The sequence below is a fragment of the Oryzias latipes genome, chromosome 3, assembly GCF_002234675.1.
Source record: "Oryzias latipes chromosome 3, ASM223467v1".
Taxonomy (NCBI): Eukaryota; Metazoa; Chordata; class Actinopteri; order Beloniformes; family Adrianichthyidae; genus Oryzias; species Oryzias latipes.
In genome coordinates this window covers 11385695-11410412 of record NC_019861.2, presented here as the reverse complement: position 1 = coordinate 11410412, position 24718 = coordinate 11385695, and the positions used below count along the sequence as shown (strand labels likewise).

Genomic DNA, 24718 nt, shown 5'->3' with positions numbered 1-24718 from the left:
TACTTGCAAATGTTGTGGGCTGTGGGAATTCTGCCTTCCTTCTAGTCTCTGCCACACAGGTCTGCACACCTTTCAGACCTGCTGTTAACTATTCAACCCATACCCTCTTTTCCTTCTTCCGTTTGGACGTATTCTCATGTGTTGACTGCTGCTTGCAGTTATTGAAGAGTGTTCAATCGTCATGGAGCAGCCAACACACTGAATATCTATATGCCTTTGCTAGGTAACTAGAGAAATGCATCTACACATGCAACTTCAATGTCATTCGTTAATGCTGTTGCTTTATGTCTAAATGAGCGTTTCGGGTTTCCGCAATAAAAATTCTCAAGTTCACGCATCGCTAAGCAGGTTTTTATAACCACGCATTCAATGGTCACTACGTGCAAAACGTGTGACCATTGAATGCGTTTTAAAAGTTAAATCGGGACAAACGTTGACCAATCAGGGACTCTGATTTGGTAGTAATATATGTATGGTGTCCCTTTTAATTCATGGAGTGCAAACCATTTCAAAATTGATCAGAAGAAATTACTAATTGCGGTTTTTGCTCGGACGGAATTATACAGCCCCAACTCTCTCATATATCGTAATAGAGTTGTGAAACAAAAAAAGCCTGGCGTGAGACTCATAAGATTTGGACCACTTGCACCAAACCTCTTCCAACTGTAGGTGGCGGACAAAATCTAGTATGAAGTAGTAAAAGCAAAAGAAGCCCCTCCCTGCTCGTCCAGTGTGAAGACCAAGGGCTAAACAAGTGCTAGTGTCGCCATAGCTTGACATGCTTCCTGTCACGACAAGATGTACCAGTTATTTCCCTGTTGGTTCTGCAATTTTGTAATGAATCTAAATCTTCACAAAAAAATGGGATAAATCCTCTGTCAAAGAGGGTTTTAGAGTAGAGCTGCTGCTCCTCCACATTATCAGGAGGCTGGGATGGCTGATGCTCCCAGAAGTGTTCTTTGTGTAACACAGGAAGGAGGTCCTGCGGCAGATCCTGGATGTGCCGACAAGTTAGCTGTCCTGGGAATGCCCTGATGTTTTCCCAGGATGAGGCCAGAAAAAGGGAATGCCTGACAGAATAATTTCTCACACTCATTCTTAAGTCTTGGTGATACATTCTTTTTGTTTTTTTTTAGCTTTGTAGGTATGTACAGAATGTGAAAAATAATCAAGTGTAACTTGTTGACATTCTGTCAAATGTCAAAGCCAGGGCCTTAACCTCCTATTATCAAAAAACTGCAAGCAAAAACAAAGTTGACTCTTTTTTTCTGCAAAACGTAATGCTCTGACATCCTTTGGATGAGCCAGAGGATTTGTCACTGCTGCAGCCTTAGTCATCATTTCTCCACTCCAACCTCCTGGACATAACTCAATGAGGGGAACAGATAGAGGGGGGAAAATTGATCCAAACTTTTCTGGTCTGAACTCCAACGCGGATTCTCCCTCTGCTTTCATTTTTCATTCACTCAGTTTGCAGCTTCCTCAACTTTTTAAACTGTTGTGTTGCATTTCTAGACTGTTTAAATGCTATGTTATTAAATTAAATATTGCTCCAGGTGTTAATGGAAGCTTTTTCAAAATATTTCATTGACAGAAAAGAGGATTGGAGATGTTTGCAGGCATGAAAGATAAGATAGTCAAAGCAACTCCAATAAAATTGTGTTTTTGGTGATTTTAACATGTTTTTGTAGCATGTTCCTTATGATGACATATATAAAGAAATATTCATATTTTTATTGCTTTTCTGGGTTTTCCTATGTTCAAATTGTTGTGATTCAGGAGCAGATGAAAAATTGTCATTTCAAAAATATTTTAGTTAGGGTTAGTTACATACAAACTACAATCGGTGGGCCTCAAACTCCCTGCTCTGAACTTTCAGCAATGAGGATGGGAGAGGGGGCCGGGTTACACCAAACCAAAAGTCCAGCCCACAACTCAGAGGTTAATTTACAAAAAACTACTACTGCTGCTCAGCAGAAAATATGTCCTAGAAATCGTCACCGGTCTTTTGATTTAGGCTAAAACTGAAAAGACCACTGGAGACACTTAAAATTGTTTAAAAGATGATCAGAGTGGATCTTTACAGAGCTTAATAAACCCGCAAAGTCATAGCAAAGTTTTACCGGGCGAACACTGAGATAGCCAGTCTCTCTTCTTGAGCTACTTGACTTTTATTGTCTAGGATTTTGATACCCGGCATTCATAATTGAAAGAATAAAGAAGTAAAAGTTCAGAATTAGATAAGGGCATTTAGGGGGTGGAGAGAGGGAACCTGCTGCAAATTATAATAAGCCCTAAAAAAAAGAAAGAGAGAGAGACTCATGAATCAACTGTAAGGCTGTCAGCGGCCTTAGTTCAACTTGATTTATTTCTTAGATACAGTTTCAAATGGTTTTAGTTGTGCCAGTAGAAACCTTTTGAAATCTATTTTGCAGTTTTTGAATAAATCACAAAACCCATAGCAGCAAGCAACAATTAGATGAAAAAAAACACGTATCTTAATCGATCCTTTGGTGAGTTTCTGCCAAGATGAGCACCACAGCTGTTATGTACGCTAACGGCATCTTAAAACCCATCATGTATAAAGTCAAGACACTGCCAGTACCTAAATTATTCTGTTTTTCTTCATCAAAAACAGCTTCATATTCAGTTATTCTCTGGGGTAATAAGCAATTCTAGAAAGGAGTATGGTGGGGGTTTTTTTTATTGATGCACTTCCTGTGCGTCCCCATGAACCACAGATAATCAACATGACTGACTGACTTCATTGTCAGCGGATCAGGAACACATTTTATTCTTATCTCAGTTGTCATCGTTGACTTTGGTGCTAGATTAATTAATTAGGAAGGTTTTATCACAGCAGTGTGTAGAGGTGGCTAATGGCCATGGTATGCACGGTACGTGGGAGAGTAGGGAGCTGACATTTATACAGATTGGGGTGTCATAGATGGTTTTCTTTATTAATATGGATTAGAGTCAGATGTATTTAATTAATGACGTGTTTGTGATTAGACATATAAGATCCTTCAATTAAATATCTTGAATGGCAACATGCATGTAAAATGTAAAAATATGCATTTTATTTTGTTCATTTATTTTGTTTAGATTTAGTTTACAGTTTTTGGGGGGCATTTTTCAGTAGGTTATTTATATGTCTAAATGTTTGAATGAATGTTTATACTGGCATTTTATGCTGTGTTCATGAAAACGAATGCATATGAACTCATATATCAACCAGCTTTCTTGTGTAGAAATATTTTATCATGACAGCCTGTATTCACAAATTTAATTTCCTTGAAATTGAGCTGTCATGAAAAAAATGATTTGTAAAATTCTAGATAAATCAACAGGAGCTATCGTCTTGGATTACTGCATTAATTTATTTTAAATGTTAGAAAGGTTGATGAAAAGAGTGAAGAACAGAAAGCTTTTATATACTGTATGCACAGCTATTTGCAGATTTACATATTAATGGGAGTCAGGTATGGAAGTCATGTTACAATGGATTTCAAAGGCCAATCTGTGTGTCTATTTAGTATAAATAATTATTAGAGTTTCCAGACAGATTTGCTGTCTTGTGTCAATTCCTTTGATTGTTACTTCCAAAGTACGAGTTTGTCAAATGAGTACTTTTATGGAGAATTTAAAACAGTCCACTACTGTGGCTCTGCAGAAACTTTGTCCTAGAAAACAGAGGATTTTTTTTTGGATTTTAACTAAAAATGTCATCAACATTAACATATCACTGGGAACGCATTTGCCTTGAATCAGATGAGCTGAGTGGGACTATGACGACACATTTGTAAGGAACATGCATTTGTGGAATGAACCGCAAAGTGAAGTATGTGGGATGCACCCATGAAAAATATGCCAAACTTCTCTGCCAACAGCAAAAATGAGCAACTGCAAAAACAAATTGACCGTTTAAAGTTTGACGGTACAAGACATATTTGGTGATTTAAGTTCATGGTTTGACAAATAAGAGCCTCAGCAGCGCCTGAAAGAAACAGCCCTTTGGCAAACGTTTTAATGCAAACTTTTCCAACCCATTCCCAGCTCAGTCTCAGTTTAGTTACTCCACTGCCGGTGCTTCTGTGGTTTTCTGATCAAGGCAAAAGCTGAAGGAGTAAAAAAATTTAAAAAATGTTCTTCAGAGACTTTCTTTAAATCAAAGTTGGTGAGAAATGAGTGCTCTTCCCTTCACTAACATATTTGTTGTAATTCTCAGGCATTACTGTCCTTCTGTCCCTGACCGTCTTCATGCTGCTGGTGGCAGAGATTATGCCTGCCACATCAGACTCTGTGCCTTTAATAGGTAAGCCTAGACTAATGTTACAAGCTGTCTCTAAGGTTGTCAAGTGCTATCTAAGGAAAAACATGAAAGCTTTAAATTCTGGTGGTTGAATTCTTGTCACCCTTATGGAGTTGCTCTTTCTGTCCTCTGAAATGTGGGCGGGATCTCAGATATTTACTGGTGGAATAAAGCAAACACATCATCCCATCAGTCAGATGAATTTGGTTTTAGCTTGTTTGTCTGTTATATTTTCTTGGTTCTTGTAGTGTTCTGTTTTCAGGCCTTTCCCAGTAACATTTGCTTTCATTCGATAATTATCCATAGCTGTCTTTGTATTAATTAATCCTCCTATGTCTGTTTTGGTGTCCGTTTGTAGATCATGCCAGCTCATGTGCTTCTGTCTCCCATTTTAAAGCTCACTTTGTTCATGGTTTTGAATTTTTTGAGTTTATTTACTAAAGTGTTTACATTCATTAAGCCCAATTTCCTGCCTTTCACTTCCAAAACAACCCCCCTCAGAAAAAAAGTCAAAAACTCCTTTTTCTTTATATAAAAAAACAATGTCTGCCAATGGGGATTAACCAAGAATTCTTATTTTAAGAAAACAATTCTAGTAACTAAGACATGCTTTTTCAAACTAAAATTATTTTTCTATTGAAAAACTTGCTTTATACGATTAATTTTCTCACAAAACAGAAATTCCCTCGTAGGGATTTTTATCTTTTGACTCCTAACTCATTGGAAAGCTAATTGGGAAAATATTTTGGTTTTAAACTTTGTTGATATCAAATGGCGTTAGCGTGGCGAGCTCACAAAAGCAGCGTTTCCCTCTTGTTCACACACTTCCACTCTACTGGAATATTGTGAAAATGTGATACATGAATCGTTGGCTCAAGCTGAACAAAACAATATTACATTAGATGTGAAGATATGAGGAATGTGGCAGTGGTTCCCAAAAAACCTGAATTGCCAAAGTATCGAAAAGTGTATTTTTGTGGATTCTTCTGAGAATTAGATAGACCTGTTAGTCACCCCTTGGTGACCAAATAATGAAACTGTTGCTATGGAGAAAGAAACCAACAGAAAAGCCACCATTTTGAAAATAATGTGTTTTTTTCCATGAATTTGTCAGGTGCAGCTCTGACCAGAGTGGCTGGGGGAAAAGGGGGGAGGGTAAGGCGTGTGCAGCAGCTGCCCACCCAGTGAGGATGGGTCAAAGGGGGACGGCGAGGGTGGTTAGCACCAGTGGGTCACACAATCAAAGCCAAGAGCGCTGTTGATTAAAACTCCTTTGTTTGATTGGTTTTTAAGTCTGACTGCTTTACTCTACAACTTTCTGTGTCTGCTTCGTCTCTTCTCACCATTTTATTAAAAAGCGGAGTACTTTGCCACCACCATGGTCATCGTCGGTCTCTCAGTGATTGCCACCGTGTTGGTCCTGCAGTATCACCATCATGATCCTGATGGAGGCAAGATGCCAAAGTGGGTGAGTGTTGATCAGAACTTCCTTTTTCATATTTGTCTCTACATGAACTAGTAAAGACCCAATGTGAGAGTTTGTTTTCTCCTGTATTTGGTTTTTAATTCTAGCAAGCACATGTCTGGATTTGTTTCTGAGCATCAGTGCACATACCCATGTCAGCTTTAGATTCACAGTTTTAAACCGTTTACCAAGAGTGTATGACACACATACTACATCTTTAAATGGTTTTGGAGCAAAGTGGGGTTGACAAAAAACACGTTTTAAATCAAAAGTAATAAAAGCGTTTTTTTTCCATAAATCTTTCTCCCTGAAGACCCGTGTGATCCTGCTGAACTGGTGTGCCTGGTTCCTGCGAATGAAGCGCCCCGGTGAGGATCGAGTGCGGTCAGCTTGCGACAACAAAACTCGACGGAGCAGCCTAACCAGCATGGACCTCAACGCTCCCACTTCCACCTCTCTGTCCACCAATGGCAACTTGCTTTATGTTGGCGTCCGTGGTCTGGAGAGCCTTCAGTACTCCCCAGGTGCCACCTCCCCTGACTCTGGAGTTGTCTGTGGACGACTGATTACACGAGCAGGTGAAGATGAGATGCTTCTCCCCTCCAGTCACGCCTCTTCTCTGGGAAACATGGAAATGGAGCTGGCCAAGATCCTTGACGAAGTGCGTTACATCGCCAAACGCTTTCGTGACCAGGACGAGGATGAGTCCGTGTGCAACGAGTGGAAATTTGCTGCATCGGTTGTGGACAGGCTGTGCCTCATGGCTTTCTCCCTCTTCACCATCCTCTGCACTATTGGAATCCTAATGTCTGCTCCCAACTTTGTAGAAGCCATTTCCAAAGACTTTTTCTCTTAGAGGTCTGTTTCTCTAAGGAAACAAATGTATCAGTGACAAACAGTGCTTAAAACCACCAACTTTAAACATAATTTGGAGTTGTGTTGGTAAAAACTAATAAACTAGATCTTTAAATTTTCTAAATTTTAACCCACACTTTATTTAAGGCTACATGTAATGCATAAATAACTAAAGTAATGCATTGCATAATAACTTTTTTATCCACACAATAAAGAAACATCTATTTTTACCCCTGTTTGAATATGAAACAGAATAAAAAGATGGATTTTGTAAGGATTATTTAATCTTCTTACAGGAAATAGTGCAAGTAATTTGCTTTGTGATGTATTACTGTTCTTTAATTTCTGTGTTCCCTCAAGAAACTCCTACAACATGTATGACGTTTGAAAGACTGCTGTACTTTGTACTCAGACATATTACATGAGTAACTGTGATCTATAATGTCATATAATGGTCAAATATGATTCATTTTCCTGTGAAACACCTGTTGCTTCTTTTTTGAAATCTAATGAACACAATGTCTAATCATACTTCTGTAATTTCATTTATTAAAACAAGATTAAAATACTCTCCTTACCTATTTTGATTTGTAATTGTTTTGCTTTGTCTTATTTTTAGCAAATTAACATTTATGAAAGGCCTGGCTTTAGATGAAATGTCTACCTATATTTTAATCAAAACAATGTACATGCATACCAACCTTATGTCTGGATTTCAATCATTCAATCAGTCAAACTTTATCAATAAACACGTCTCATATCTTCTGCAGTTCATGCTATTACAATTGCACTTTTGCCACTACAAAGTGCTTTATTATTAAAAACAAAAAGCACAGAGACAGAAATTTTAAACCAAACAAGTCACCCTTTCATAATGAGAACGACTATTAACATATAAGATTGGCACTTTGGAAAAACATATATATATATATATATATATATATATATATATATATATATATATATATATATATATATATATATATATATATATATATATATATATATAAATATTAATAATATAATATTATAGGCACTTTTATTTCAAAGTGTTCGTAATGAGTACTGTCTTTCAGAGGATGTACCATTTCATTCATTTTAGTAAAAGTAAATCTGTGTAATGGGAGCACGGGTAAATTTAGCTTCAAAAACCCACTAGTTCTTTTTATTATTATTATTATCATTATTGTAGAATTTTCATAGGATATTAAAGAATTTCGTAGAATAGAACTTTCCTGCATTTATAGTATCACATACCTAATATAATTATTTTAAAACGATTTTTCTAAAGTTAAATTGTCATGGTTTATGATATGTAATGTCCTCACAGTGCTCTGCTCTGCTCTCTGTTCAACAACAGGGCATGAAACTCTGAGACAAAACTGTCATCTAGTGACCACACAAAGCACAGCAGCCTGCAAGGTTTCAGCAGAAACTAGAACATTCATTTGTATTAATTTAATAATTAGCATAATTTTCATCTTAAAACCGTGGAAGGGTCAACTGAACTGCTACATAGAGGTTTAAACTACGTGTTTTATTTTCCCAGGCGTCTAAAAAAAATATCCCCGGGGGATAAGGTCGAATTACGGAACCTTTAAACATCTCCCCCTAGTTTCTTCAGGATTCAAATCTGCGATGCTCTGTACGTCTTTGTGAATTTACCGTGTGGAAACATCTTGAAATATCTAGCTTTGACTTAACCAGATATTATAGTAATCGTCGCTTAATTTGAACACAATGTCGGATTCCTTGTTGCAGTGGTGTGTGGACCAGTTACACCATAAATTTGGTTTGGATGCGAGCGAAGACATCGTACAGTGAGTCGTTTTAATGCTCGTGACGTTTATTGCTTGGTTTTCCTACAACACGTTAGCACTCACATTACTAAGCAGCTAGTAAGTTTGTTAGCATTATTTAGGGCCTGTTATCTCCTGTTTATAAAGTTAGAATATGAGTGCGAGAAAAATATCGTCTTTGTTAATTCTTCCCTGACTGACTCGCCTTTCCAACCAAGTCACAGCTTTCATTTGCTGCTCAGACAGATGACAGTTTAACAACAAGCAACTAAAAACAAACCCATAACACTATGTAAAGTGTTAAAGGTGGAACAGTGATGTGTGCCTGTGCTATACGTCTCAGCAGTCTTGAACGTCGACATAACAGGCCAGATGTTTGGCAGGTTTTGGTCTGAAAGCAGATTTGTTTTCACAGTTTTGGTTTACATTGAGTTCAAGTTGCTTATCAGTTCAGGCTAAGACTCATAAATCTATCTCTTTGGCCATAACACCATTTTTAGAAGGTTAACACGAAACTATTAAAAAACGTGATTAAAAACAAACTCTTGAAAGAAGATTTTAAGCAATGTCATTGCACAGAGAGAGGGCCGTCTGTGTTTTGTTTTATTTAGTGTTTCCTTTTTTGCATGTATCTACTAGAACGTCCGTAGGGCAGCCATTTGGCTTTTCTACCTACAATATCCAAGGGACAGCCAAGTGGCTGGATTAGTTAAAATTTACATGCCCAAAGAGCAGCCTTCAACATAGTTTGCACATGAACAGCACAGCCATTAGGTTGTTCTTTTGGCATGCAAAAAGGACAAGCCAAGTGGCTCCGCAAGTTTTCACTATTTCCCCTCACCTCTGTCACTTCTTGTAAGAGGTCTCCACAGTTTGGTTTTTCTTTTTTGGCTGAGATTTATCGTTCATGCACAACAGACACTTCTTTACCGACATAATACTGAAATATTGAAGCAAAGAAATCATGTGGTCAAAGTCATATCTTCAACCCACTACTTGTCTGTGCATACTTGGTACTGCCCCAAAATCTCCTTTCTGCATTTGCCACATGGTATACTTGTAGCAATCAACAAACCACACTCTGGCATTATTGTTCTTGCACTGACTATTCACTTGGCATATTGCCCGTTTCCCTTTGCCAGGTATGGGAGCTTGTCACCAAAAACGGTATTCCTTTTTCGCCTTCTCAGCTCCCGCATGTACCTGTGCAAGGTGTTTTACTGATTCTGGAAGCTCCCAGTGAATTTTGCCTGGGTTGAAAGTTTGATGCATTTGGCAACAACAAACCCACAAACATTGGAGATTGCAGGAAACCTGTCAGTCCCAACTTGTTCCATGCGTGTGCCCTAGACATCAAAGTGTAAATGCTGCATGATATCTTTGAAGTGGTTTCTGACCATAGTTTTTTTTAGATCAGTGGATTTCCCATTTTCGCCAACCATTTTGCATCTTGCATTTTGCATGGATGGAAGTTTTATCCCCCCCCTCACAAGGAGGATGGCAATGAACCCCATTAGTTCAGGGAGGGCCATGAACCAGCTGTCATCTTCTGTCTGACGTTCATGCTGAACAACACAGTCTGAAGCATGTTCAGAGTGAGGAAACACAGAAAACTCTGTAAGCGAGTCGACACTGTACTTCTGACCAAAGCAGTAGGCTCTTCCTCAGCAGTGTAACATTCAATTGGGCTGTGATGGAGAGGCCTCCCAACCTTCTCTGAATGCCACATCGTGCCATCTTTTGCTTTTTCTGTTGGCGCAGTGTGTCTCCTCTCTGTGGTCCTCTCTTTTCTGATGGCAATGAAATCTCATCTGTGAACTGATTTCTGAGATCTGAGCAATGAAAACCTTCAGCAATGTAAATATGTTGTTTCACTTGTTTATTTATTTTTTTTTTTTGTTGAATTCTAGTTGAAACTATAAATTCCAAAACATGTCAAATTGGCCTCCTTTGCCTCCCCAGTCCAAGAAACATGTGCTTAAATTAAATGACTAAATTTCTCATAGGTGTGTATGTGAGTGTGCCCTGTTATTTATCTATGTGGCCCTGCAATGGGCTGGTGACCCATCCAGGGTGTACCCCTCCCCAGTTGCTTGTGACTAGCTGGGATGTGCTCCAGCAGACCCCTGTGATCCTGACCAGGATGAGCAGGCACAGAAAATAAATGGATAGACAACTGCTAGAATCAGCAAATGAGAACAAGATGTTCATGAAATCTTATCAAAAGAAATATCAGTCTGAGTCCAGCTGAAGGACTATCTCTTCTCCCTCAGAGTCAAATGGGTTGACTTGCTCCAGGATCATTTTCAATGTCTGCTCAGGGTAGTAAAAATAAGGCATCTTGGTTTTTCAGTTGACAAACTGGGAATCAAAGTTTGTCAGAGCTTGGAGGCTCTTTTGAAGCAGAAAAACCTCCCCCACCCTGATCTGAGTAAAGAATGTGGTTAGCTAGGACATGTCTTCATCCAGATGATCGGGTAGTTGGTGCTGCATTTACAAATGAAAGGTGGCTAATTGAAGGCTGTTGAATTAGTCATTTCGAGCCACCCAGCCATTTGGCTGTGCTCTGGACGCTGCAGGGGGAGTGAAAAATCCTGGGCGTTCTAGTTCTACTTAAAGCTCACCCAAGCTCTGGTCCTCTACCAGAGGCCTGGGAGCTTGAGGGCCTTGCGCAGTGTCTTAGCTGTTCTGGTTCTGTTCTGTTAGCTGCTCTGGTGCTCAGGGCTTGTTCCTGGGCTGCCAGTATGAGCGCTTCAGTGCTGTCCTGTAGGCCAGCCCTTTCTAGCCATTGGTAGGACTTCTTGATATCAGCCACTTCAGTTATGGTCCGGTTGTACATCCCATGCAGGGGTTTGTCCTCCCATGAGGATCTGTCCTCCAGCACTGTATCCTCTGCTCTCCATTGCCTGAGACATTCACTGAGCACACTGTCAGTTGGGGCCTTGAGCTTGATGTACTCATGCATCTTGGATGTTTCATCCTGGATAGTGGCTTCTACGCTCACTATTCCTCGGCCTCCTTCCTTGCGGCTAGCATACAGTCTCAGGGTGCTGTATTTGGGATGGAACCCTCCATGCACGGTGAGGAGCTTTCGTGTTTTAACATCCGTGGTCTGTATCTCTTCCTTTGGCCATCTTATTATTCCTGCAGGGTATCTGATAACTGGCAGTGCGTAGCTGTTTATTGCCCGGGTCTTATTTTTGCCATTGAGCTGGCTTCTCAGGACTTGCCTTACTCGTTGGAGGTATTTAGCTGTTGCAGCTTTCCTTGTTACCTGCTCCAGGTTGCCATTTACCTGTGGGATTCCAAGGTGCTTGTAACCGTCCTCAATGTCTGCTTTTGTTCCTTCTGGGAGTGAGACCCCTCCTGTGTGGACTACCTTGCCTCTCTTTGTCACCATCCGGCTGCATTTCTCGAGCCCGAATGACATCCTAATGTCAGTACTGTAGATCCTGGTGGTGTGGATCAGGGAGTCAATGTCACGCTCACTCTTAGCATATAGCTTGAACTCGTAAATGTGTCGCTCAAGTTTCTTAATGTTTTGAGCTTCTGTGTTGAACGTGTTGGTTTGTACTTTTGCTCTGTAGGTACATTCTGTCCATTGAGAAAGCTGAGGAAATTGAAGAGTATGTGGGAGATCTCCTGCAGGGCACTGATGGGACTAAAAGACAGTTTATTGATGAGCTCCTCAGCAGATGGATGAGGTCCAAAAGACAAACCTCAGACACCACCAGTCTTTTTCTTCTGAAAGAATCGGTGTCACCAGGTAACGGAGAAAAATACATTTTTAGTTGGTATTTTCCATGTTCCTTGTTTACAGTTTCTAACTGTAATATTAATATCTATTTTATTGATTGCTTGATTTTTTTTTTTTTTTTATTTACCAAGGCTGTGTCCCACCAAGGTGGGGTAGCCTAGACAAGGCACACAATTTTAGCTCCCTCTGTCTCTTCCCCAAACCCTCCTCCTTCAGTGCGTGAGTGCGTGTGTGCGTGCGACTGGTCTGAGATCTGGTCTAAGCCACACCACACTGCACCAGGGTCAGCTGCACAGCCCAGTGTGGGCACCTCCACTGCAGGGCCTCAGCCAAGGCTGGTTTCCCCTTGCCGCTTCATCCCAAGACCAGACCTCTACCACACCCATCCATTCATCCATACACAAACTCTCTCCACCCATCCCTGTCCTGAGCAGCCTCTCTCCCCTGCACCACAGTCATCCCTCTTGCATTCAACGCTCTTCTTACACCCTCTGTCCATCCCATTCGCGGTCTTCCTCTCATTTCCACTCCACTCACATCAGATTCATATACCTTTTTCACCAATCGCTCCCTGTCCATTCTTTCAACATGTCCAAACCATCCCAGTGCCTTTTGCTCTGCTCCATAGGCCAACTCTCGCGTCACACCAGTTCTCTCTCGGATAACTTCATTTCTCACATGATCCATACGCGTCACACCACACATACTCCTCAAACATCTCATCTCAACTACATTCAGCTTCCTCTTTTCCACCACTTTCAGACTCCATGTTTCAGCCCCATATAACGCTGCAGGCACCACCACACCCTCATACAATCTCCTTTTTGCATCCTTTCCCAGTGACCTACATTCAAACACTCTCTTCATTCCCCCCCATATCTTTCATACTTCATTCATTCTAAACTCTACTTCTCCCCCTATTCCACCATCCACACAGACACACGACCCCAAATACTGAAAACACTCTACCTCTTCCAACAACCCCCCATTTAATGCCACATTCAATCTGCGTTCACCCTTTAACCTCGTACACCTCATCACCTTACTCTTTTCCACATTCACTCTCAACTTCCTTCTGTCGCACACCCTTCCAAACTCCTCAACCAGACGTCCCAAGTTCTCTTCTGAGTCAGCCACTAGTGCAGTATCATCTGCAAAACAGCAGCTGATTCACACTCCATTCACTGCCGTCAGTATTTATCATGCTCACACCCATACCCAACACCCTTTCATTCACCTCTTTTACCACACCATCCATATACACGTTAAACAACCACGGAGACATCACACATCCCTGACGCAGACCAACCCTCACAGGAAACCACTCACTCATGCTATTTCCCACTCTCACACACGCTCTACTGTGTCTATAAAAACTCTTCACACCTTCCAACAATCTACCATCAATACCATACATACTCAACACCACCCACAACGCCTCTCTATCAATCCTATCATACGCCTTCTCTAAATCCATGAATGCCCAAAACACCTCCCTCCCCTTAGCCAAAAACTTTTCACACACCTGTCTCACAACAAACACCTGATCCACACACCCTCTGATTGCTTGATAGCCTTTCTTTTTCAAACACAAAATAAAACAGGTAAATAAACACGGTAAAGATATAAAATGCTCGAAAAAGTACTAAATAGAACAAATATCTTATTAATTCTCACCCCCAGTTTTACTATATTTAATCTTACATTTTTACATTTTAAAGATATTTTCATTCTTAGCAACACAAAAAAATTAAAGATAAAAGGGGGAAAAAAGCAATCAGTGTACCAAAACAATGTCACAAAGTCATGATTGTCTGTACATTTTTCCTATAGGACTCTCATTTGATAAGTTAATTGATTAGTAAACCTCCTCCTCTTTCCTGAAACATTTCTTGTATGTTCTGTGGAAGTAGTTTGTCTTAAACATTATGAATTATCTGCATTATATTTCATGTTATCTGTAACTTTTTAGAACTGCAAGACTGGTCTAAAGACACTCAAAAAAAGGCTAAACGCAAAGGACGTAACAAACAGGAAATGGTGACTGCGACCATAAAGGAACCTGAGCCCGAAGCAGTGAAGACGCCCATCGATTTGATAAGGGTGAGCACACAGGGACACACATTTTCTTGGTCCTTCATTCCATTTGGATAAAGTAGAAGTTGGGAGGAAAATGAACCCTACAGTTGTGGCCTAACATAAGTCCTACTTTATAGTGTTTTTATGGAAGCAAGAGCTGAGATAAAAACCTATATAATTTTTACTAATCTTCAATCAATGCAAAGTATGCTTAAGAATTTAATCTGTACAGCGTTCCCTTGTTTATCGCAGGGATTAAAATCTAAAAATAACCAGTGACAGGTGTAGGATTACAGATGGTTTTTATTTTAAACTCCTCACTACCCATTTTCTACACTTTTCTCAGACAGACATGAACTTTTTCACACTTTTTTCTCTTGTTTTAACTCTAAATTAAAACCGTCATAGGAAAAAAAGTCTAGTATTGTAGAATGAAAACAAAGATCTGATCACGATTGAAGATTTATTTAAATTTGTCAAACTGAATGCATTCTGTACAGGAGACATGGCATTAAGGAGATTGATTGACAATAGTCTACAACCAATCAAGACCCAGAACACGGTGCACCCTTAAAGAAAAGCATGTAAAATGACACCGAAAAAGATCTGCACTACAGCAAGACCACGAATAATGAACCGCGATACAGCGAGGAACCTCTGTAATGAACAGCAAACTTTCCTTGGATCATTGAGTTTTTCCCTGATTTAAGAAGTCACAAATATCCAGCTCAGACTTAATAAAATCCCCTGAGCGGGTTCATTTGGGGATCAAACTGATTTTCCACTAGTTTTTTCTTCTGTGTGAAATGGCTCCTCCAGACTATAAACCAGGGATCCCCAAATCCAGGCTGCGAAGGCCGGCCTCCTGCTAGTTTTCCAGAAACCCTGCCTTATCTGCTGTTGATCACCTGGATCAGGTGTGTTTAATGGCAGGATGGTTGGAAATATAGGACATGTAGGACACCAGCCCTCGAGGCCTGGATTTGGCCTCCCCTGCTACAAACTGTGTTTTGGTTCATTTCTGGCTTCATTGTAGCAAATCTCTCCCAAAAAGAATTTCCCTTCACACCCATAGGGTTTCTCTTCTGTCCTTCATTCCGCCGCCATTTCCCCCCGTTATGTCCTTCGCCATGTTGGAGCCAGACGTCCTTAGTAAGCTGTAATTGGTCCACCTACATTTCAATGGCAGCCACTCTCTCCAATCAGGAGTGAGCATATTAAGCCACACCTAATCCACTGAAAGCGGGGCTGTCAGTCAAACACTTTAAACGGTCGACACAAGGCCACCTACGTTTATTGAGGCATCTGATTGGTCAGTTTATAACCTGAATGATAGGATTATCAAGAACATATTAATAAAAGGCAGAGCAAGAATGGTTATTGGGATTAACAGAATGACTGAGTAATAGCTGTTTATTTCTCAATAGAAGTCTATGGAATTTCTGCTTTTTGGGACCAGCAGATACTTCCTATTTGGAACGGGAGGGGGAGGGGTTGCTCAGTCCAGTTCTCATTTACTGTCAATGATAGAGGCACATACACCTGTAAAACCTTTTGCTGGGTTACACTTCATGAAGTATTTGACATTGATTCCAGTCTAAGATGCTGTTAATTTGAATTTTTGAGTTCTCCTTATGAACTAGCAGAGCCAATACCTTCATTCTTTTGTTGGTAGCCTTTATAAGACTTTGAGTACCGTTGTCTTGGGGCTAAATCTTTATCAATGCATTTTCTGTTTCTCTTTCTGGTATTATAGGGTTGTCGTCATGTGAAGATTACTTTTCCACAAATCAACAGATTTTCTCTTATACCATAAAGAATACAGAATAAATAAAAATCTCCAATTTTATATGTTTATTGTGTAAATTGTTGTCTGAATAATTGTGTCCATGTTGTTGTGATTCCAGGCTCAGGAACACAATAGTTCTTCTTCAGGAAAGAAGAAATCAAAGTTTGTCAATCTCTATGCCAAAGAGGGCCAGGACAAGTTGGCTGTTCTACTCCCAGGCCGATATCCCTGTGAGTGCCTTGCTCAAAAGCACAAACTCGTCAACAACTGTCTCAGCTGTGGGCGTATTGTGTGCGAACAGGAGGGTTCAGGACCGTGCCTCTTCTGTGGAAGCCTGGTAAAACGCCTACTTTAGCCACTTCTTTGCATCTAATTTCATTCTTTTTTTTGAGAAAAAGTTCTTTTTCTGATTTAGGTTTGCACAGCAGACGAGCAGGCGATTTTACAACGAGACTCTAACAAAAGCCAAAAACTCAGAAAGAAACTCATGGGAGGTGAGAGTCCGAGCTACTCAGTCAAAAATGCCAGGGAAAGCTGTGGAGAGTTTAACTCTAAATTTGATTTTGTTTTGACAGATTGTGCAGAAAGAGAACTCCTTCCACATCAAGATGCCAAGATAAAAGATGGTTTGGAGAAAGCAATTCAGCACAAAGACAAACTGCTGGAATTTGACAGAAATAGGTGTGAAGTAAAGAGTTAATTTAGTCCAGGAAGACATTCTCCTTACCTTCTTTAATGTGGATTTCAGTTAAAGTTCTACTCCAATCTTATTTTGATCTATTGTTAAAGCTTTCCAGTGCTTCTTTAATTATGATCAGGCCGTTTTTACCGCAAATCAAAAAACCAGTATCGTTTTCTAGGACATAGTTTCTGTAGAGCAGCAGGAGTTTGTTAGAAATTCACCTCTGAGTTTTGGGCGCGACTGTTGGCATGGCGTACGTCTACAGCTAGCTGGCAGCCCCTCCCACCCCCCAACCTACCGTTAGTGGTGGAACAAGAATGGTGAGCAATATTGGGGCTATCTAGCCATAGAGTTTGAGCCAGTTCCCAGCTCAGACAAAGGGGGCAAAAAAGTATTTAGTCAGCCACCAGTTATGCATGTTCTCTCACTTGAAAAGATAAGACAGACCTGTAATTTTCATCATAGGTATACCTCAAGACAAAATGAGAGAAAAAATGCAGGAAATCAAATTGTCTGACTTTTTAAAGAATTTATTAGTAAATTGTGGTGGATACTAAGTATTTGGTCAATAACAAAAGTTCAATTCAATACCTTGTTAGATATAATAGTCTTCACAAGGTTTTTTACCAACTGTTGCAGGTGTTTTGGCCCATTCCTCCATGCAGATCTCCACTAGAGCAGTGATGTTTTGGGGCTGTCGCTGGCCAACACAGATTTTCAACTCCCTACAGAGATTTTTTATGAGGTTTTATCTGGAGATCTGCTAAGTCACTCTTGGACCTTGAAGTGCTTCTCCTGAAGCCACTCCTTCGTGTCATGCTGAAAGACCCAGCCACATTTCATCTGCAATGCCCTTGTTGATGGAAGGAGGCTTTCACTCAAAATCTAGCCATTCTTTGCTTCATTCATTCTTTCCATTTACACGGATCAGTCGTCCTGCTCCCTTTGCTGAAAAACAGCGCCATAGCATGATGTTTCCACCCCCATGCTTTACAGTAGGTATGATGTTCTTTGGATGCAAATCAGCTTTCTTTCTTCTCCAAACACGATGAGCAGAGTTCTTACCAAAAAGTTCTATTTTGGTTTCATCTGACCATAGGACATTCTCCCAGTCCTCTTTTGGATCATCCAAAATGCTCTCTGGCAAACTTCACACGGGCCTGCACACGTACTGGCTTTAGCAGGGGGACACGTCTGGCACTGCAGGATTTGAGTCCCTGGCGGTGAAGCGTGTTACTGATGGTAGTTTTTGTTACTTTGGTCCCAGCTCTCCGCAGGTCATTCATTAACTCCCTCCGAGTGGTTCTGGGATTATCTTTTCTTCAGCTTTTATATGTTTGCTCAGCTGCTAGACAGGCTAAGTTTAAAAAAACAAGATAAAAAAGAACCAAAGACAGATTCCTAATGAACTCCCACCACTCTACTGAAACTATGTCCTAGAAAACGACACAGTTTTTTTTTACTTTGGCTTAAAAACAGCACAATCATAATTAAAAGAACCATTTGATAATAGATCAAAAGATGATCGGAGTGTGACTCTACTTTACATGGGCTCTATCAAATTTTCCATAACTTGTTCTGTGATTTACTTCCAACCTTAAATCCAGTGTGAGGAGAACCCAGGTTCTGGATGATGAGGCTGATTACTTTGCAACCGAATCCAATCAGTGGCTTTCCCCTGGTGAGAGAGAGAAGCTGAGGAGGAAGGAGGAGGAGCTGAGGGAGCTTCGTCATGCATCTCGCAAGGACAGGAAGATCACGCTGGACTTTGCTGGGAGACAAGTGATTGATGACGGAAACAATATGGATGCATATTATAAAAAGTAGGAAAATCCAACATCTGAACAGGCGGAGATGTTTGGTTGTTTGTAAATGTTTTTTTTTTACCTTAACTTTCAGATTGGATGAGACTCTTCATGCCATGAACAATGAACCCCAGTCAAAGGAGTTCTCCGGCAGTCCAGGTGGAAGGAAGAACATCAGTGGGCTGATCAACCCAGACCTCCGACAGGCGGCGCCACAGGCATGTTATTTACTGGGTGCAAGTGTGCGGTTCATGCTTGCTTGTACTTATTTCTGTAAATTCCTCCTTTAGTGGGTGGATGTTGGAGGTGGTGAAAACCACAGCGGCTCCATGAAGCAACGAGTGAGTGTGGAGGACCAGGAGGGGAATGGGCGTCGCAGGCTGCGGCTCCAAGACAAAGAGTTGCAGGAGATCTCTGACGGAGGCTGGTGCCTCAGCATGCATCAGCCGTGGGCCTCACTGCTGGTCAAGGGCATCAAGAAGTGAGACACAGCTGGACGTGCATTCATCTTTTTGGACAATGACAGCAGATGTGACTCCTCTGTATGTGTTCTTGTATAGGGTAGAAGGCAGGACCTGGTACACTTCACATCGAGGTCGACTTTGGATTGCAGCCGCAGCCAAAAAACCCACACCTCAAGAGATCGCTGAAGTGGAGGAAATGTACCGACGTCTTTCTAAGAAAGGTGTGTGCACGGTTTGAAACTGATTGATAAGCTGTGTGAAGCCGCTGTATCTTACAAACAAACTCTCCAAAAATGTTTTCTCAGCTACAGCAGATTCAAAATATTACAGCATAGTACTGTGGAAGTACTAGCTGTTGTTGTTTCCAGCCAACTGAGCCAACCAGCCACCGCTTGTAGAAATGCAAATGTTACTGGTTTATCAGGTGTTTTCCAAAAGATAGCATTGTTTGATCAGGTTTCTTATGTTCAAGTGATACTTGACTTTATTTTATTTTTTAACTGTGATGTAGGTCATCACCACAAAATATTAGGGATCAGAGAGTAAAAAAACTGAATCACAATTGTGTTTTTACATTATTAAGAGTTTTTTGTTTTTCTAAACAAAACCCCCCATGACTTGCTGTCATTGTTGGCATTATTCCAAATCAAATTAAAAAAAAGAAAAGCTCAGATCATCTCCATTTTGCACGTCAGTGGAATTGAGCTTTAATGCTGATGGTTTTAAAAATATTTAACAGACTTTCATAATATTTCATTCAAATGAACCAATCTTTAAAAAAGTGTGGAGTTATTTCATTGGAGACTTTGACATGGTTGATTGTGAATGTTTTCCATCACCATTCCTGGATGGTCAAATCAGTATTTGATCATCTGGAAACAAAGTGAAAAATGTGAAAAAGAGAAGGTTTTTGCACATTGTAATCCTTAATTTTAGAATGCATAAGTCCTTTATTTGTGTCAGAGCAAAGTTAGGTTTTACATTCCTGCAGCAAAGAACGTTATCTTTTGTTACAGATGCTGTCAACAATCAGTCATTTCTCTGCTTTTTTCTGCAGAAATCAAGTTTCCTAAAGACTATCCCGCTGGCTGCCTGTTGGGTTGCATAAATGTGACAGACTGCCTCTCCCAGCAGCAGTTTAGGGACCAGGTCAGTTCATACTCTTATTCTAAGTTAAATCACCACAATGCCACTCCACCTTGCAGCCGTCACACGGAGGGGAATGTTTTTATCTGAAGTATCTGTGAGTCATGTTTCCAGGCTTAAATGAAGTGTCAGCAAATCTGACCTCAATAACCATGTGTTTTAGAATTGCAAGTTATGAGAGGCAGATGCAGTACTGCTGCCCACCTGCAGAGGTCAGGAAGCACCTTAACAGCAAACAGTCTGACAGATTACTCTGTGTCCCACTAGGGGCAGCACACACCTTAGAACAAAACTAACAGGACCCATTCTTCTGCCCCCTTCCCCTCCTCCACAGTGCTGGGTGTTGCTTCAGCGGGATCCCACTTTAAATGTTAAACACACACTGATATGACAATGTGAAAAACTGTGACTCTCTGCTCCATTGCATATATGCTCAAAGCTGCCTTATAAACCTGAAAATGATGTCCCCCAATTCAGTAATTCATCCAGACTCACTCTCTAAATCATTGTCATTTTGTCAAAATGGATTTTCTTTGTGTTAGTCTTTTGTGTGTCATGCTTTCCCATTTAGACTGCTCTTCTTTTTTTTGTACTTTTTTTTTTCTATATTTTTGGGCCATTATTGTATTTCTACAAGAGTAATTCCACTGAAAATGATCATTTTTTAGGGAAAAAAGCACACATCAAGGGACTTGTTTGACATCAACTAGTAAGATCAGATTTCTTTGCCATCTAACCCACTTTTTTGTTATTGAACATTTATTATATTTGTTTCAAACAGGTTAATAATTAGAAGACAATCTATATGATACACATTTATATATACTAATAGTAAAAATAATAGTAAAAACAACAATAATAACAGTGTAAACACGTTTGAAAAGGAGCAGGCAGAAGCCCAGCTTATTAAAAGCTGCTCCCTTAAAATTCAATTCAATTTTATTTATATATATATAGCCCAAATTCACAACAACAGTCGTTTCAATGGGCTTCGTACCGGTGTAGGCACCATAACCATTTGGCCTGCAATAACCGTTCGGGGTCCTTTCGACTGAGGATAAAGTCACACTACGGTAGCCCCACTTGGACAAACTACGTAGCGTGGAGATCTGCTCGGGCTCTACATATTTTCATTTCACATTTCCTTCTGTAACCCAAAGTTATTTACCTTCATAAGTTGTGTCTGACATTATTCTTTGTAGTGTTTATAAAGAGATTTTACCACAACCCACTTTGTAAAAAGATCTGTGGGTGTTAGAATGAATCTGCTGGGATTTATCATTATTTATTATTATTTTTATAATTTATTAATCATAAAAAGTTGTTATTTCGCAAGATAACAACTTTTTATGATTAAAACATTTTCAATCCGAAAACCCTTTTATGTGTACTTATTGATCAAATCTCTGAGTTTTGAATGATTTTTTTGTTTGTAGACACAAGAAAATCTGTGTTGTGAGTTTTACTTGTTCAGGTGTTCTTAGCTTGTGTTAAGATTGTTAGAGAAAAAAACAAGTGTTGTAGTTCTCGGTAAAATTCAAAAACAGTGCACAATTTTTACATGCCGTACATTTACACGTCTTTCATCACTCTATTTGTTTTTTTCTTCTTCTATAAAGACTGAAATGTGTGCAGCTCCATGGTTGCGTTTTGACTGCCGGGACCTGTAAATTTAAGGTTTTTTTTCCCCCTTTTGTCCTCATTCTCCCCTCCACCGCTCCTTCCACCCAGGGCTGTAAAATCATGTTTGCAGGCAGTGTGAGTGGCCTTTCATCCTGTGAAAGGGTGTGTATCTGTATGTGTGTCCACTGGCACTGAGCAGTCATAAATAAAGCCCCCCACGCCACACAAGGCCTCTTTAGAAAAAGAAAAGGCAGATGCATAAAAAAAAGTGCAGCAACCAGAGCGGATTATCCCGGCCAAACGCCTGGTGATGGCGCAGAGCCGTTATTTAAGGTCCACCTTTCTGTGGAAAACGGAGAGCCGATTAGCCATGTAGAAGTTCAATGTTTAATGTTGGATAGGGTCATGTTGTCTTAGTGCGTAGTTGCAAATATCCGCGCTGTAAAGCTAGAGTGGGCGAGATGTGGGATTTACTGTGCTGGCAGTTGTAGGTGGTGAAAAGAGATGTGGTGAGCCATTATTCTTCTGGATCTTCTAAATCTATCTCAAGTGATGTTTGAAATCTTCAGGGAAAGTGCAATGTGGGTGGATCAGGAGAGAAGCACTGAGGCTTCCCAAAGGGTGTTGTAAATACTGAAGCCACTTAATCATTGCTGATCTTGTGCAGTTGCAGCTGTTCACCTTTAGGGGTGCCGTTGCACCAGTCATCTCCACAGCAGCAATACTATTGTGACAGGCAGAACAGAACAAGCGGAAAAAGCCAGCGCAGGGATTTGTTCTGCTTGTCTTGGATGGATTCCTGCCCTCATTAAAAACTGACTGTTGTATTGATCCACTCCCCTCACAATCTCATTCTCTATCCAGCTCTCCCAGCCCCCCTTTGCTACTGATAATTGGCAAACCATTATGATGTGTGCTCTGTTTCTCCATTCTAACCCACACAATGCTCACTCAGGAATGGTTAGAGATGGTTAGAGCCTGAGCTGTCACCATCCTTCAGAGGAGGAAAAAAGAGTAGGTTACAAATTCTTATTTCTTAACATGAGTTAATTAATAAAGATTAAAACAATAAGATTTGGTCGTATTTAAGGAAATTGTTCATCTGGCATCACTGTATTTGACAGTCTATTGATTAAAAGAAGCTTAGTCGAAACTGAAGGTCTTTGTTTTTTTGGTCACAAAACCCTACAACCATCAAACTGTCCATGACCACGTCACAAAGGCTTCCCACATCTACAATCACTGGCCACTTTACTAGGCGCATCTGTCCAACTGCTCATCCATGCAAATTTCTAATCAGCCAATTGCATGGCAGCAACACGATCCATTTATACATGTAGATATGGTCAGGACGATCTGCTGCAGTTCAAACAAAGCATCAGAATGGAGAAGAGAGGTAATTGGAGTGACTGAACGCTGCGTGGTTGTTGGTGCCAGATGGGCTGATCTGAGTATATCAGAAACTGCTGATCCACTGGGGTTTTTACCCAGAACCAACTCTAGAATGGTCTGAAAAAGAGAACATTTCCAGTGAGCTGCAGTTCTGTGGGCGGCGATGCCTTGTTGATTCCAGAGGAGAATGACCAGACTGGTTCCAGCTGATAGAAAGCCAACAAGAACTTAAATAACCACTGGTTACAACAGAGGTCTACAGACGAGCATCTTTGAACGCAAAACACATCCTTGAAGCAGATGGACTACAGCAGCAGAAGACCATACCGGGTGCCACTTCTGTCAGCTAAGAACAGGAAACTGAGGCTACAATTCACACAAACTCACCAAAACTGGACAATAGGAGGTTGGAAAAACATTGTCTGGTCTGATGAGTCTCCATTTCTGCTGCAACATTTTGATGGTAGGATCAGAATTTGGCGTCAGCAACATGAAAGCATGAATCCATCCTTCCTTGTATTATTGGTTCAGGCTGATGGTGGTGTCATGTGTGGGGGATATTTGTTGGCACTATTGGGCTCCTTGGTACCAACTGAGCATGGTGCCAACGCCACAGCCTACCCAAGTATTGTTGCTGACCATGTCCATCTTTTTATGACCACAGTGTACCTTCTTTGTATGGCTACTTCCAGAAGGATAGTGTGACATGTCATAAAGCTGGAATAATCTCAGACTGGTTTCTTGAACATGACAATGAGTTCACTGGACTCAAATTGCCTCCACAGTCACCAGATCTCAACCAAATAGATCACCTTTTGGATGTGGTAGAACGGGAGATTGGCATCATGGATGTACAGCCGACAAATCTGCAGCAACTGTGTGATGCTATCATGTTAATATGGACCAAATTCTCAGAGGAATGTTTCCAGTATCTTGTTGAATCGATGCTACCAAGGAATAATGCAGTTCTGAAGGCAAAAAGGGGTCCAAACTGGTTACTAGCAAACTGTACCAAATAAAGTGGGTGGTGAGTGAATATCTCCTAGATCTCCAATATTAAAAATGTTGTGGGGTTTTTTTTCCAACTAAAGTCTTGCATCAGTAATTTTTTTTTTATAGAAAGGCTGGGCAAATGTCCAAATTGTGCTTTATACAACTTTTATAGGAAAAAAACAATATAGAAAAGCATTTATGCTGCAAAATTGCAAGGCCAGCATTAGTCTGTGTGTGCACTGATGGGATATGAGCCTTTAACCAGTGGCAAAGGCACATCATACCCCATACAGAGCTTGAATTGCGCCATCAACTCACTCCTGTGGTGTAAAAATTGATTGGATCAATCCACAGCCCTAATAAGGGTCTGATTTCTTCTCCTGCTCCAAACACCACATCAGCAGCTGTAGCTGGAAATATCTTGGTGATTGTAAGTCAGCGCAGTTTGACCTTTTGGACAGGTGTGCTGGGACTGAAAGCCCTGATTGTGCCTTGTTCTGTTAATTCATGTGGAAAAACAGAGGCACAGCTTTTTTTTCTATCTGTGCTGCATCTAA

At 40.5% G+C, this 24718-nt stretch overlaps 2 protein-coding genes across 3 annotated transcripts in view; both read left to right on the top strand.

Moving 5' to 3' along the window:
• The window catches only part of LOC101166204 (neuronal acetylcholine receptor subunit alpha-7-like), a 34908-nt gene extending 27695 nt beyond the window's left edge, over nucleotides 1-7213 (top strand). Inside the window, exons 8-10 of the mRNA XM_023952892.1 lie at nucleotides 4229-4315; nucleotides 5671-5780; nucleotides 6091-7213. Of these exons, the coding sequence (XP_023808660.1) occupies nucleotides 4229-4315; nucleotides 5671-5780; nucleotides 6091-6633 (740 nt within the window). The 3' untranslated portion in view covers nucleotides 6634-7213. The remainder of the gene's footprint in view (nucleotides 1-4228; nucleotides 4316-5670; nucleotides 5781-6090) is intronic.
• A 1053-nt stretch (nucleotides 7214-8266) lies between these two features.
• The window catches only part of trip4 (thyroid hormone receptor interactor 4), a 115185-nt gene continuing 98733 nt past the window's right edge, over nucleotides 8267-24718 (top strand). The window contains exons 1-11 of one of the 2 annotated variants that reach the window (XM_023952878.1): nucleotides 8267-8452; nucleotides 12019-12197; nucleotides 14161-14291; nucleotides 16175-16393; nucleotides 16472-16550; nucleotides 16632-16737; nucleotides 18346-18561; nucleotides 18638-18761; nucleotides 18834-19024; nucleotides 19104-19228; nucleotides 20065-20156. In XM_023952878.1, coding sequence (XP_023808646.1) covers nucleotides 8373-8452; nucleotides 12019-12197; nucleotides 14161-14291; nucleotides 16175-16393; nucleotides 16472-16550; nucleotides 16632-16737; nucleotides 18346-18561; nucleotides 18638-18761; nucleotides 18834-19024; nucleotides 19104-19228; nucleotides 20065-20156 — 1542 coding nt within the window. In that variant the 5' untranslated portion in view covers nucleotides 8267-8372. Of the gene's footprint in view, nucleotides 8453-12018; nucleotides 12198-14160; nucleotides 14292-16174; nucleotides 16394-16471; nucleotides 16738-18345; nucleotides 18562-18637; nucleotides 18762-18833; nucleotides 19025-19103; nucleotides 19229-20064; nucleotides 20157-24718 lie in introns of both variants that reach the window. The other variant, XM_023952874.1, reaches the window with a different exon arrangement.